At 37.3% G+C, this 15,118-nt stretch overlaps 1 protein-coding gene across 17 annotated transcripts in view; it reads left to right on the top strand.

The window, feature by feature from the left end:
- Positions 1–15,118, top strand: part of dlg1 (MAGUK family member discs large 1) — a 43,690-nt gene that overhangs the window by 8,748 nt on the left and 19,824 nt on the right. For 9 of the 17 annotated variants that reach the window (XM_089474112.1, XM_089474109.1, XM_089474108.1 and 6 more), the window contains exons 3-7: positions 41–165; positions 785–943; positions 6,461–6,652; positions 14,009–14,032; positions 14,448–15,053. In XM_089474112.1, coding sequence (XP_089330238.1) covers positions 41–165; positions 785–943; positions 6,461–6,652; positions 14,009–14,032; positions 14,448–15,053 — 1,106 coding nt within the window. Of the gene's footprint in view, positions 1–40; positions 166–784; positions 944–5,067; positions 6,082–6,460; positions 6,653–8,722; positions 9,352–14,008; positions 14,033–14,447; positions 15,054–15,118 lie in introns of those variants that run through there. The other 8 variants (XM_018015902.2, XM_089474110.1, XM_089474113.1 and 5 more) reach the window with 7 other exon arrangements.

Here is a 15,118-nt window from a genome sequence, read left to right as displayed (position 1 = left end):
ACAAAATAATATTATATTATTAATTGTTTGCCTATTACAGATATACAAGAATTCTATGAATTAACATTATTGGATGACTCAAAGAGCATACAACAAAAGACCGCCGAAACCTTGCAGATTGCGACCAAATGGGAGAAAGATGGACAAGCGACAAAGATAGCCGATGTAAGTGGAGAAAGAGCTAACTATATAGTATATAGAATACATAGTATATATGATATGTATACCTATTCTGTTCTTAGATCTATAGACTGATCGTTGTAACTAGACTCGGTGTCGTAGATGTTGAGCTGAAAAATTGTATTATAATGAGATTATAGTACTCCTTGGAGAACACGATTCTCCAGCTCAAACTTAATATTAGTTTCTATATTAATATATTTTTGTTTTCTTTATGTATAAATATATATATATAGATATATGTGTTGTGTGGTACTTAGCTATAGGAATCCTATTTATATAGTTATATATGCGTGCCTTAGAGCCTTTCGATATCATTTGAGGTATATTTTTTGAATCATTTAATCATATAATCATTTTTCGATCTATATAATTTACTTCCTTATGCATATAGAAACACCCGTTCTTCATAAGTTTTCCTGTTTTCAAACTGTGTTTAGCCAACCTGAATATTTCGAACTCTATGCTCATGTTGCTCTCTATCTGTCTTAATTTTTCTCTTTATCTCTATCTATCTCTCACTCTCTCTCTCTCTCTAACTCTCTCTCACTCTGTCTCTATCTTATGTCTTTAATCTTCTATCTACTTAACCCACTCTATGCAGTTTATAAAAACTACCAATCTAAATCGCAATTGCGTCTATGAACTTAACAACGATGCCACAAATCCCAATCCAAGTTCAAATCTTAATCAAACGGTGAACGCGGCCGCGCATGCCGAGGCCTTGAGCAGAACATTTAAAAATGAATTGGAAGAGATTTTGGTAAGCGCATTAACTCATTATCATAAATAACATTATCCATACAACTACAACTATTCATATCATACATATTATCTATGCCTATTGATAAACATGCTATATACATCCATATATACAGAGGGAAGAAAATTTATCTTAAGACTTAAATAGAGCTGAATTATATAGCTTTAAGCTTATGTCTGATAAACAGTCTATAAAGTTATATTTCTTCAATGAAAAATCCAATTTTATTGAAATAATTATTTTTTATTAGTTAAGATGAAGAAAATTTAAAATCATAAATTTTCATTTAATAAGATTACATTAAAATGGTTGATTTGAATAAGTATGGATGCTACGACTTTAAAAAATATTTCAAGGAAGCGGAATAGCTCAAGAAATGAAGCTAAGCTCAATTAGCCGGAAGTGTATTTGTGTGCCTAAGGCTAAGGCTAAGCAATATCCTTCAAGCTCTTTGCCTACTCAGAATTATTTATATGACACCTAAGAGTGCCCTAAAGGGGTGTGCACGACTAGGATAATACCCTGAATATATACTGAAAGAGTCATTCCAATCATTAGAATTGACATATCAAACTATACATATGACATCTATTGTGTAAGGCGAAAGGTGTCGAAGTTACGAAATATATTATTTATGATCGGACTACGAAATGCACAGTAATATGCTTAAAATGAAGACTTCACAATATTTATTAGTCAAGAGTATTTTGTAAAAATATATATACTATATATCATTTTGATATATTTATTTTTATGATCAGACTGTGAAATAAGCATAAATATACACAAAGTTTTTTTTTATTATTCAATATGGATTATCTGTTACTTAACTTATATGTCATAAAGAAACTAACTTTATGACATCATTAAATGAAATGAGACTGCAGATAAACTTCCATCATTATGCTAAGAGATAAGTAAAACAAATTGTTGTTTTGCTTTGCTTAGTTTAGTTTAGTTTGTGTTTGAATGATGACTTTACTTGAATTAGACCCAAATTGATTGATGGCTTGCGAGGCGAGAGATCTGGACGGCTGCTAATGACGGTACTACTACTTGAATATTAACAGTTAAACATAATATATATATGTATATATATAAGTATATGTATATAACTGTATATACAACAGTTTAGCGAACTGAAAGTTCTGTTTGCGTGCGTAAAGGAGCGTAAATTTGAAATCGGTATGCCGTTCGCATGCAAAGGCAAAAGAAAAAGCAAAAGCAAAAGCAAAGCCAATGGGAAAGGCAAAGGAAGTTGAAGCAAAGTTTTTGCTCCGGAAGTGCCCAACTAGGCAAGTGTCAAAACATTTGAGGCGGGTCACTTTTACAGGTTTTTACTGTAATACAAGCACTGATTGCTTTTATCGCCAGCTCTCACTGTCGCCCTCACTCGCTCTCCCTCTCTTTCTCTCTTCCTCTCTTTTTGCTGCACGCTCGCTGCCTCTGCTTAAGCTGTTTTTGTGTGGGTCTGTGTGTAGCCAAGCAACCGTTAGGCACACGCGCACACCCGCACACCCGCACACCCGCACACTCGTACTCATTCACACACACATGCATATACACTCATACAAACAGCTTTAAATTTGATAAGGACTTAACTGTTAGCGTCGTCTGTTTCGTATTTGCAACATGATTTGTGTTGACCCAGTCAGGGGCAGAATAACGGGAACATGTTGTACAAGTGGGCGGCTGGGCGGTCGTAGCGTAGACCGTCACGCTTTCGCTCGTGGCCCGGATTCGTGTTCGGGTTCGGGCTCGGGTTTGGGTTCGAGTCCGCAGTCATTCGTCCGTTTTTCGTCATGTCCTGCGCCGACGCCCTGCTTTTGTTATTGCACAGGCGATATCCAGGCGAAGGTACGTACGTATTATGCTGTTGACATGCGTAGTACGTTAACGTAAAACGTAAAACTCAACGTAAGTTGAACGTGTGTACATATGCTAAATTGTAAACGATGTCTATGCAAATGTAGCGACAGCTTTTGCTGATTTTTTCTTCTGACCTGATTGCACGCCGATAGCTGATAGGTTTGAGGGTGTGTCTCTGTGTGTGTGTGTGCGAGCTCTTAAGGATGTGCTCATGCAACAAATGCAATATCATCAATTGTTCAACAGCCGTGCTTAACGTATTAACTAGTACAAGGCGGCACATTGCTCAAACGCCCAATACAGACCTTTCTGCAAGCCCCCACCCCCTGCCCACTAACGACGTCTTTAGCTGTTGTTGTTGTTGTTTTTGTTATTGCTGCTGCTGCTGCTGCTGTTGCTGTTGCTGTTGCTGCTGGCATTGGCGATTCGTGCGTCGCGCGTGGCAGTAACAGCAGCGCTGTCGACGTGTCGAGTCGCACAACTTTCGCGTATCCGTCAACTGTCCCCGTCTCTTTGTTTTCTGTCTCCGCTTCCTGTGCCCGTCCGTCTCTGTTCTTTCGTCTTTGGCCAACGTCTTTTTGCGCCCCATCGTGTGCAAATTGCCCGGCATTTCCAAATTGGTTCGACTCGACGATTTAACCACCTTTGGCGCGCGTGCCTCCACATAGCGGCTGTGCGTGCGTGTGTGTGTTTAGAATATTTAATAAATTTGCTTTAATAAATTAAATATCCAAATGCAGTTAAAGCTAGAGTTGTGAACAATTTAATATGTATATTTTAAAAATTAGTCCTAAAAAATACCATGCCTTTGCCGTTAACACATTATAAATGCATAATTGTTCAACACTAGCAGCGCGCAAAAAAAATACAATTACATATTTTTGGCACTTTGTAAATTGCACACTTTCCAGCGCTGCATACACATACACACACACACACATACTCCCACAGCATGTGGCGTACAGCTGTTAAGCATCAATGATGTACACACGCACATACAGTTTTTGTTAGGGCTGCTAATTACATGTTGCTATCCCGCTTCAACTGCCTTTTCGCTGTTCAACTAAAAAAGGAAAGCTGAAAAAAAACCAAGCAAATGTCATCCATACTCGACATGGATGCTGTCAATGTTAAACGCTGCCATAGTTTACAGAGGGTATAAATTGTGCGCTGATCTCAACGCTAAATGGTTTTACCTGTAAGCTAAATGTACATGTATGTACATATGTATATATATACACATATAGGTATACATATATACATATAGTATTGTATTTACTGTATATTACGCATACGCCTTGGCAAAGTATTCACAAAATATATTTTCGTTGTCTCTCCACTTGTACGCAGACATATTAACATACATACATATATTTGTATATATAAATGTATGTATATGTATGCATACATATATATTCATATGTACATTAATTCGCTCGCATTTGGGCTTTTCATTCAGTTTTTCTCCGCTGGCATTGGGCAACTTATTGAAACAACAGCAAATTATATATGTACATATACCTATCTATATATACAATATATCTATGTATACATATATATGTATATCTGACTCTTCTGTTTTGTTTTGGCATCTTACTTGACTGCCGCCCGTCGTCGCGTTCCGTCTTTGTTGTCTTACGCCAGTTTTTCGCGCACATTCGATAGAAGCGCTAAGAAACGCGGCTTTTTCTATTGTGATATCCGGAATTATACCTTTGTATAAACATATAAATATATATATTAATATATATAGGTATATTCCTGTGCGTTGTTGATTTATGGGCTCGCCTTCCGATCAGTCACGCAAGCTAATGCTTAATCCAATCTACAGATACAGTCAGAGAATAGAGTGAATAGCAAAAAGTAAAATTCATTTTTGAAGGATTACGAATATGAAGTTGCCATAGATATATTCATATACATTCCTACATGTATACATACATAGGCATGTACATATATTTGTAAAAGTATTCATTTCGTGGAAAACACACAAACACGCACACAAACAGATTTCAGCTACTTTTTATGTGTGAGCGCACATTTTGGTCCACCCCAAAGTAGACACATACCCTCCGATACCATTGACAGTGTAAAAAAAAAATATAATAATTCAAGAATATCAAATTTAATTCAACTATCTGCTTCTTCAATTGTATTACAATAATTTCACTAGAAGCAATCAAGCATCAAATTCTGAAGTGTACCTAATCAAATGCCGTGGAGTGTGCAGCTATAAACATCCATACACATGCCTGTTTTAGTTGCCAGATTTTTATTTGATGTCTTTTCGGGCTGTTCAACATGTGAACTTATAGTCTGTTGCAAATACAATATACACTCACACCCACATGCATGTGATTGTGCATGTGTGTGTAAATAGACAAATAAATAGGTAAAAATATTCCTCGTACGTTCAAGTCAAGTCAAGCAAAAAAAAAAAAAGAATCTATGGGAAATGAATACATCTACAATTATTGTATATACACACACGAACATATGCACATGTATTAGTTCTATACGAGATTTACATACATACATATGTACATATTTCTTCCAGTTTCCTTTATGTTTACACACACACACAGCATCCGCACGCACACGCACACACAGCAGCTTCAGGCCGAGGATTGTCGAAAATGAAAGTTGAGCTTGAGGGTGGATGTTGAGGCACGTACACACACACATATACGCACAGTCTCAAATACACACACAAACACAACTTGTTGCTTGCGTTTGCTCTTGAGAGTTTTTATACAATAACTGTGTATTACAATATGTACTTAGGCAAAGAATAACAAGCTGTAAATTCAACACGCTCAAAATACATAAAAAGTAACTTTATTCCAGTGCTTTTGTGTGCGTGTGCGCGTGTACGTGTGCGTATTTGCGTGAGCTTGTATGTTTGTTAAATTGTAAATGCAACGCTGTGGGAAATTTTTAAAGCCCGAACTACTAAATAAAAAAGTACTTTTCACAACATGATCGATTGGGTATCGATAGTGCGGCATTCGCGACGACGTTTCTCCAATTATGTTGGTGCGCGGTCGCCGGTACGAATGCGTCGACGTCGACGTCAGTTGACTGCACCGCCGCCACCGTCACAGCAGCAGCAGCAGCACCAACAACAACAGCAACAACAGCATCAACAACAACAACAACAACAGCATAAATCTCGTCTACAGGAGAATAAAGCTAAGGAGCAGCAGGAAATCGATGCCGACGGCGATAGCAGCAGCGTTAGCGGCCGTTACGTTTGCTGTTGTTCCAACGTAAGGCAATCGTCTTATATTTCACTCATACATTGATGGCAAGAAAAAATACTTTGAGCGTTTCCAGAATTAATTTAAATAACATTTAACTGATGTGATTATGTTATGGAATAATGTTTTAAGGAAATTAATTAGCAATAGAAAGCGAATATTTATAAGACCAGAGCTTTGTTTGGAGCTCAAAATTGTATACTTTTATTATTAAATTTGAAGTATATGTCTTTTAAGATCTTTGTGACCTATATCGGTTAGCAATCAATATACTTCAAATTGATTTAACGTTTCCTATGTCTCTTCAAGTGTCACTTGAGTATTTTCTTGAAATGCCTGTCAAGTGTTAATGCATTCTTTCATTTATATAAATATTTATCTTTCGCAGAACCAACGCATGCGCATTGAGTCCGATTGCGAGACTGCCAAAGATGCTGCAGCCGACGATGCTGGCATTCAACAAGTGCGCAACTCGCGCTCACCCCAGCAGCAGCAACAGCAACAGCAGCAGGTGGTACAACAGTTGCAGCAACACCTTAGTCAATCACAGTCCACGGCAGCTAGAAGCGGTACTCAGATAGTAAGTGGCTGCAATTGAATGAATTATGTTTGCTCACTGCCCATAGCTAAAGCTAAATCACGTCACACTAATGCTCCAGTTGAGAACAATTATGGGAAAAAAAAAACTTAGAGAAGGCTATAAAAACTGCCAAAGGGCGAAGCCACTGACTCTAAATGGCCAAACATTCCAAAAAATATGCTGAAATCAAATAATAATAACAATAAAAATAAAGACCGGATGGCCAAAATCACACACAAATCGTTTGGCCACAGTTAATTTCGCTTAATTAGGCGCTTGAGTTCAAATGAAATAAAATGGCTGCCAATACCGCTTGTTTCCGTTTCCGCTCAAACTGTTGCTACACAGCCTTTGTAGATTATTTCATTAATTGTAATTGAAACCTAACCAGTGTTTTTTTTGTTTTTTTGTCCTTACTATTATTATTGCCAGTTAATGTTCGTTGTAATATTGTATTAATATGTTATTACCCTGTATTCTCATATACTCTCACAATTTTCCAATCACGTTATTTTCAATAAACAACAAAAACTGAGATCAATTACCTTACTTAGTTATATTTTTTATTTGTTCACATTAATATTGATGTCATCTATAATTTTGGGCATGTCTATATTCTTATACTGTGTTACTATAAGATTATGTACTTATGTATTTAAGAAGCCATTAAAAACAATTGAATTAATTTTTCTGATTGTTTGATTTGAAAATATTATGGTTTGTATAATTTAAGATCTTTATTTTTTGTTTAAATTTATTTCACTTTTAATGTTGGTTATTATATTAAAGATATAATGTTGTGTTTGTCACTCTCATACATTCAGAGCACTGTAAATGTTATTTATTTTAATTGTTGACCTAGATTTGTAGTTTTTAATGGGTTTCACTATTAACCATCTATGGTTAGTGGTTTTACCTATCCATTTAAATATTTTGAATTTCGCGCCTAGCTTACAATCAACTCTGATTTATATTCGAAGAATGTTTTGCTAACACTGGTTGTTGCGATCGTTGGTATCGATAGACGGGCTTAAGGCTATCGATCTCTAGTCCCGTCTCTAGTGATCCAAGCGCAAGCGTCACTCCCTTGATAAAAATGTAAAAAGTAAACACGTCGTTGCTTACTAATTGTGCGTGTCAATGTGCAATCGTATGTTAACATAAATTTAAATTGACGTGCATTATTAATAAAAAAAAACCGATAGTATAGTGTAATAACTTCGATTCTCTCTAAGCTATAAACTATATAGTTTGGTGCTGCCAGTTAAAACTGTTGATGTATCAGCGGTAATATAACCGGTTACGCATACCAAAACACCACGACGATAGTTTGTTAGCATGCTAGAGGTGGGTCGGGATTGTGGGCTCGGCAACAATCGAACGGTTGCGCAGCTCTAGTCAGTCGCTGGCTCGCTAGAAAAATGCCAACAACACAACACGGGAAAAGAAGCAGGCATCGCATAATTGCGGCGTAAACGCATTAAGAAAATACATAAACGGTCTGTGAAAATCAGCGCCAGCAAGCCTATATACAAAATCAATGCGAACCGCGAGTAGAAATGTGCGTGTTTTATTTAGAAATGTGCTCGAAAGTGACCTGAAAAAAAATCCAGAACAAAAGCAAAACTCCTCTGTACATAAAATATTAATGTTTATCAATTTATATATAGATACGTGCCACAAACCACAAACCATAACAAAGTGTAATCAATGAAAAATTGGCTATCATAAAAACAGCTAAAACAAAAATAATGTCTTAAAGTTGTGCCTTTTAGCTTGCGCTACTTTTTTTTATTTTTTTACATTCGTCAGAACCGCGTACATATACGCTCACACATACATTCATACGCGTACGTTCACATACACGTATGTATGTTGGCTATACACATGCAAGGCATAGCGCAAAAAAATACCAAAATAGTCGGCGGTTGACACAGAGAGTGAGAGCCGAGAGCATTGCGACTGTTGACTTTTTTTTTGTTTTTTGTGTTTTTTGCTACTTACTCTGGCAAACAATAAATAAATATGTGTGTATGTAATTTGGAAAGCATAACATGAATGTATATATGTGTGTGCGATTAGAAGATTCTCTCACGCTCAGTAACAGAAACAGAACAAACGGTGCCCAGCAAGTTTTCAGCGATAGTTGTAGTTAGAACTCGCTCACGTTGGCAACGCGCCGCTTGTCTGTGTTGCTCTTACATATTTATTAGTTGTTATTATTTACTTATTTTTTTTTTTCGTTTTGCCTTTTTTTAAATTATTTTTTGCGTCTTGTGTGGATGACACTTGTTAGTGAGTCACGCGGCGGCGGCGAGCGAGAGTGCAAGTAACATACGCTTATGTATGTATTTGTGGGCGTGTGTACGTGTGTACGCTTATACTTTATATTAAACGCAAAGCTAAAGGGAAATTTATAACATTTTGTTTGCTTAGCACGTAGTGAACGAACGAGACGTTGCAACGTAACAATAATTAACGTAAACGTTTACGCGACTGCGACGTCACTCAACCGGCATTTGTGATTGTGCTACGTTACGTGCAACGTTCATTGCTGTGTGCGAGAGAGAGTGAGTGAGTGAGAACAAGCGCGTTGTGATAATAATATGACTACACGCAAAAAGAAGCGTCAGGATGGAAGCAGCAGCGGCGGCGGCGGCTTCATTAAGAAAGTCTCATCACTATTCAATTTGGATTCGGTAATGAAAAAGTGCAAATATAGTAAATTAAAAAAAGAAAACACTAAGTATTTATAAAATAGATCAAATGTTCCATGCTGATCAAACTTGATAATGATATGTTAGATAGTTATCTCTGCCCCTGCCCCAGCCTCTGCTCTATATTTATGCAATATTTTCATTCTACGGCAGCTAACAAAGTTTTCGGATCTTTTTATATATATTTTCAATGATGATTCCATGGTTTATTTTTAAATTCCGCCATATATTCAGACAGCATAAAAAGTATAACAGCAAAGGCAACAAGCAAATTCTCTCAGTGCGTCTTTGTCATCGCATTTGTATGTCCAAATTTCAGTGAATAAACAAATTGTCTTTACGCATGCGCAACTCAATTTCTCCCAATGACACATGCATATACATACATACATATATATATTTATATATAAGTAGGCAAAGTAGTTGCGAATGGGCGTACAATGTAGAATTTGCAAAAATGACAGCTGCATCTTTCTCTCGCTCTTTCTAACTTCCTCTCCTCTGCATGCCGCCACGCATAGTGTCACCTACTTAACTGTGCATGCATGCATGTGTGTATGTGTGTATGCATATATGCATCGGCATGTGCGTGTGTAAACACGACGTCCGTTTGCTCATCTAGTGTCTCTTGCTCTCGCACTCGCACTCGCGCTCGCTCTCTCGCTCGCTCTCTTTCCCTTACTAGATCGCTCAAAATAGAACTCGCTCGTCTTCACAATTAGCGGCTGCCTTGAGCACCACCCAAATGCAACAACAAAAGCTCAATGGGCTCTCTTAACGGTGTTTGCTTGAATAAGCAGGCAGACACATACTCATATCCATTTAACTACAGTGTGTGCTCGATATGAGAAACAGTTCTACCCTAAATTGAGCTTAATTATCGAGATTTGATTGACAATTAGTGTTAATCACTTCATTTAAGCTAAATATATATACGTACATATTTCAGTTACTCATATGTATTTATTCAATGAGTCTACCAAATGACTGCAAATTCTTAAATCGCTGCACGTCTTCTAATTTGTATACAGTTTGAATATTATTTGTTTGCCTTTTTTGGCAGCCAGATGGAAGGACAACAATGTTGATATTGAACCACATTTGGGGGGCAGTTTTGATTGGCTTTGGCTGCCGGTGGAGGTGCAGGTGTCGATTTATTTAGGCATAGTATATATACCCATTCAGATATATGTACATATATATATAAAATTGGCATTGTGGTCATTTCATACACATCGGCAATACGTGTGTGTGTGTGTGTGTGTGAGCGCATGCAGTTGGCTTTGCGTCAAATCGTCACAGGGTTCCAATCAGACCAAAAGTGAAGTAATGCGAGCGAGAGGCAGAAAGAGAGCATAGGACGTATAATCCACACCCAACCAAACATTTCGTACTCATTCGCATTTGGTGGCAATTCACGGAACCATATTTGGAGCCTATATATACTATATACATATAAGTATGTATGTGTATACCTGTATATATATGTATAAGTACACCTATAATCAGTGTAATAGAAGCAGTAATACGATAGTAAAATAATAAAAATAATTGTAATAGTAGAGTAGGGAGCCGATAGTCTGCCCAAGCAGTACTTAAAAATGGATAATCTTATAGACAAGCTTGACTGTAGTTTACATATTAAGGAAACTAAACGCACGGCTAATTCAAGGTGTAACTATTTTTTTGTTTATAGAAGAATATTTACTCATGCTACTTTAGCAAGTGCTGCCTTGTATTTGCCGTTAAGTAAATAAACTGTAATTGCCACACTCTGAAACTGGAACTCGTACATAAATATGTATGCATGTGCGTGTGTGTGTGTGTGTAAACCAACCCCAACCCCAACTCGAAAAGTAAACCCAAAGCCGAAACCAAAGCATATTTAAAAGCCATATGATTTTCACTGATAAGATAAGGTGTGCTTGGTAGCTGATATGAAGACTATGTTGCCGATAATATATAGTCCAGTGACTATATATAAATACATATGTATGTGTATGTTTAAACATAACAACAAAAACAAACCACAACAATTGAAAATATTTTTGCGGTTTTTTGTTTTCTTCATATCGTTTGGTGAATGAGAATATGCCCGCTAAAGCATTAACCACTGAAGCGACCTTCAATGAAAAAGGCTTTATAAAATTCCAATTGTAGAATTGTGATGCAATTGTTTACATAAGACACAGACCGTCCCCCTCCCCTCCCCATTCCTTTATATGATTTCATCCACCTTTAAATTGTCAACTTAATTAAATTGAATTATTAAGCATAGCAGAGCCGTATGAATCTAATCAGTAGGAATTCGGTTAGTTATTGATTGAGTTCAGGTTCGTTTCAGGTGACAAAAGCAAAGCAAAGCAAAGGCGAAAACAAAATGTACATGTCAAATATTTAACATATTGCTTAATTTACTTTACTCTCTTCAGTTAAATTAAAAGAAATTTATTTCTCAATATTTAACAAGAACTTGGATTTGTCTCTTAATGTATATAGCAAAAGTGCATGTTAAATATTTAACATCAGCTTAACTTCAATGCATAATATGCATTCCATCCTTGAGTGTGACTAGAGTTTGACATTCAAATGGAACGAGACTCTTCCTAGGGCATTACCAAAATACTAAAGACGTAAAATAGCACAACTGCATGTCAACTATTTGTTTGACAGGTGAATAAACTGCCATATAATGAGCCATGAAAGCTCCGCATTATGAGCCATGTGCGCTGGGTTAAGCAACAATTTGATCCAATTTGAAGTTGATCTGCGAATTAGTCACAGCACGTAGCTGGCAGACAGACGAACAGACAGACAGACAGACAGACAGTTGACCTGTTCACCCGGCTTACGTCAAAGGTTAATAAGCAATTTGAAGCGCACGTGAGCGCAGCCAGTTTTGCATTCGAGCTGCAATTACTTACAGTCCGCTTGCCTCTCTGTGGCTCTGTCTGTCTGTCTGTTTGTGTGTTTGTCTGTTTGTGTGTGTCTTAATGAACTCATCTACACCCAGTTGCTAATCAATTGAACTCGTTTTTTTCACGCGTTTGCGTGTGTAGGTGTCTGTGTGCGTGTGCGTGTGTGTGTATTGTCATGTTTGTCTCTGAATGTTGCAATTTCACATAGTCGAAAAGCTGTAATTCATTTATGTAACTTGTAACTTTGGCATTCCATTGATGTAGCTGTAAATGCGCATCTTGTGCTGTCCGTCAGTGCGTTCCACACAAAAGCGTACAAAAGTTTCTATAGATTGATTTTTGGGTGGGGCCTTTGCTAGTTTACATAGATACTTACATGTGTCGAGTGGGGTGCCTCGGGTGGGCTGTGTGTTTGTGTGCGTGTGTGTGTGTGGATTGAATTCCAGTTCCGCTATATGAATATTAAGTAAGATTTCAATATCATCTTATATATGCATACATATATATTTATAGATATCTCAATACAACATTAATAGGAATACACTTGACGCTAGAAAGCTAATTTCGTTGGCTCGAAACGTATAGGTAGTTCAAGTTAAAGCTGCAATAAGGTCTTCTTGGAATAGATGATCTATATAAATACATATTACATGCATTTATTTATTTCGTCTGTTAGTTTATTGTTGGAAATGATATATTACTGTAGCTCAAATTCAACATCACGCTGGAAACTTTCCTACTTCTTTTTTAAACCTAAGCCCGGTGAATTATGGTTTTGTGGAAATGTTTATAAATATATAACAGACAGATGGAGGTAATAATACATAACCCGATTCAGGTTACGCTTTAAACACTGATTTTTATAATCGATTATTGCCAAAAGAGAATTTTCATAATTTTTTAGGGTTAGATCATCTTTATTGTTATTATATATATTTAAAAAAATAATTATTTTCGATTATTATCTGTGTTAAAAAAAATTGTAAAAATGATTATTATTCATAGATAATTCTTGTTGTTATCGATTACATTTATGATAATGATCGTTAAATAATAATGATCATTATTATCAAACGGTAGTTGATATCGTTAAATGATTATTCTTATTTTTAATATTCTTATTATTATCTATAATATCGATGAATGACTCTTATTATTTTTAAAGCCAATAGATAATTATGTTTATTATAATTATCGATAAATAATAATTGATGATTGGAAATCGTTTTTAAAGCGTAGCCAACTATTGAGGCAAGGAACTTCTCTTAAATTATAATTATTTGGGATTATGAATACCTCCCGCGTGCCCCCTAACATCCGGATGTCATTACTGCGCAGTAAAGCGTAAAATAATTAGCAATTGGCAATTCTGTGCAGGATTTAGGGTATCGCCTAGTCGGACACTCCCTACTAGAGCACTTTTAATTGTTTACCATGAATCAGTCAGCTTTTATCAGTTAGAGAAATGAGTCTCGAGTTGGATTTCTGAGCAATATAATTGAAACTGCCTTTCAAGCATTACAAATGTCCATTAGAAATTGAGACCGTCTCAATTTGAATCAGAAATATTTAATAGATGATAATGATAAAAGAAATCGAACCAATGGTCTCTTAGTCATCGAATCAGAACATAACTCTTAAGCTTAAAGTAAACAAATCGCATTGCAAAACGATTGATCTCACAATTTAAAGTTTTTCTCTCGGTCCCATTCGATTTTCAGCTACACAGGGCATCATCGACGAAGGTAAGCCGAGATTCCAAAATGCATATTCAGTGTTTGTCACTTAAAACAATAAAAACCAAGACATCAATTAAACAACTGTCTTTATCTGTATTTTGTATACGTCCTGTGTTTTGTCAACATCCGGTGCGGAAGTGCATATAATATGATGTACTATATACATACAATATATATGTATGTATATATATATTTGTATTTGTGTGTGTCTGTGTCTGTCTTATCGTTTTACTTACAAGTCGTAAATGCATTTTCAATTAGTTATGCATGCCAAGCTAAAGTTAATTAATTACAACTATAACAAATTAATCAGCGCTGATCCATTGGCCATTGGAGTGTGCGTCCTCTCATCCAGCAATTTGTCACACATTGGAATGTGTTATCGATGCCATTGCTAATGCCTTTGTGATTCCATTTGCAGGTGAACGGCGATGACAGCTGGTACTATGAGGACATACAGCTGGAGCGCGGCAACTCGGGGCTGGGCTTCTCGATTGCCGGTGGCACGGACAATCCGCATATTGGCACCGACACATCGATCTATATAACGAAACTGATACCCGGCGGCGCAGCAGCCGCCGATGGTCGTCTGAGCATCAATGACATCATTGTCTCGGTGAACGATGTGTCCGTGGTGGATGTGCCGCATGCATCCGCCGTGGATGCCCTGAAGAAGGCCGGCAATATTGTGAAGCTGCATGTGAAACGGAAACGTGCCACCAGCGCTACAGCAGCAGCAGCAGCCGCAGCACCCACAGCCGATGCACTGGACAGTGTTAGTGCCACGGCCATGTCGGCGGCGTCGGCGTCGGCATCGGCAGCGGCAGCGGCCGGGCCAAAGGTGATCGAAATCGATTTGGTCAAGGGCAACAAGGGACTGGGCTTCTCCATTGCCGGCGGCATTGGCAATCAGCATATACCGGGCGACAATGGCATCTACGTGACCAAGCTGATGGACGGCGGCGCCGCCCAAGTGGACGGACGTCTATCGATTGGCGACAAGCTGATAGCAGTTCGCACCAATGGCGTAAGCATTCCGAGCAACTTTCTTTCTTCCATTCAATATAAACTAAAACTGTTTCATTCTTGCTG

This window comes from Drosophila arizonae, chromosome X (genome assembly GCF_054131065.1).
Source record: "Drosophila arizonae isolate 15081-1271.41 chromosome X, UAZ_ARI_1.0, whole genome shotgun sequence".
NCBI lineage: Eukaryota > Metazoa > Arthropoda > Insecta > Diptera > Drosophilidae > Drosophila > Drosophila arizonae.
Note: the sequence above shows the minus strand (reverse complement) of the source record. Positions and strands in the feature narration are given on the sequence as shown.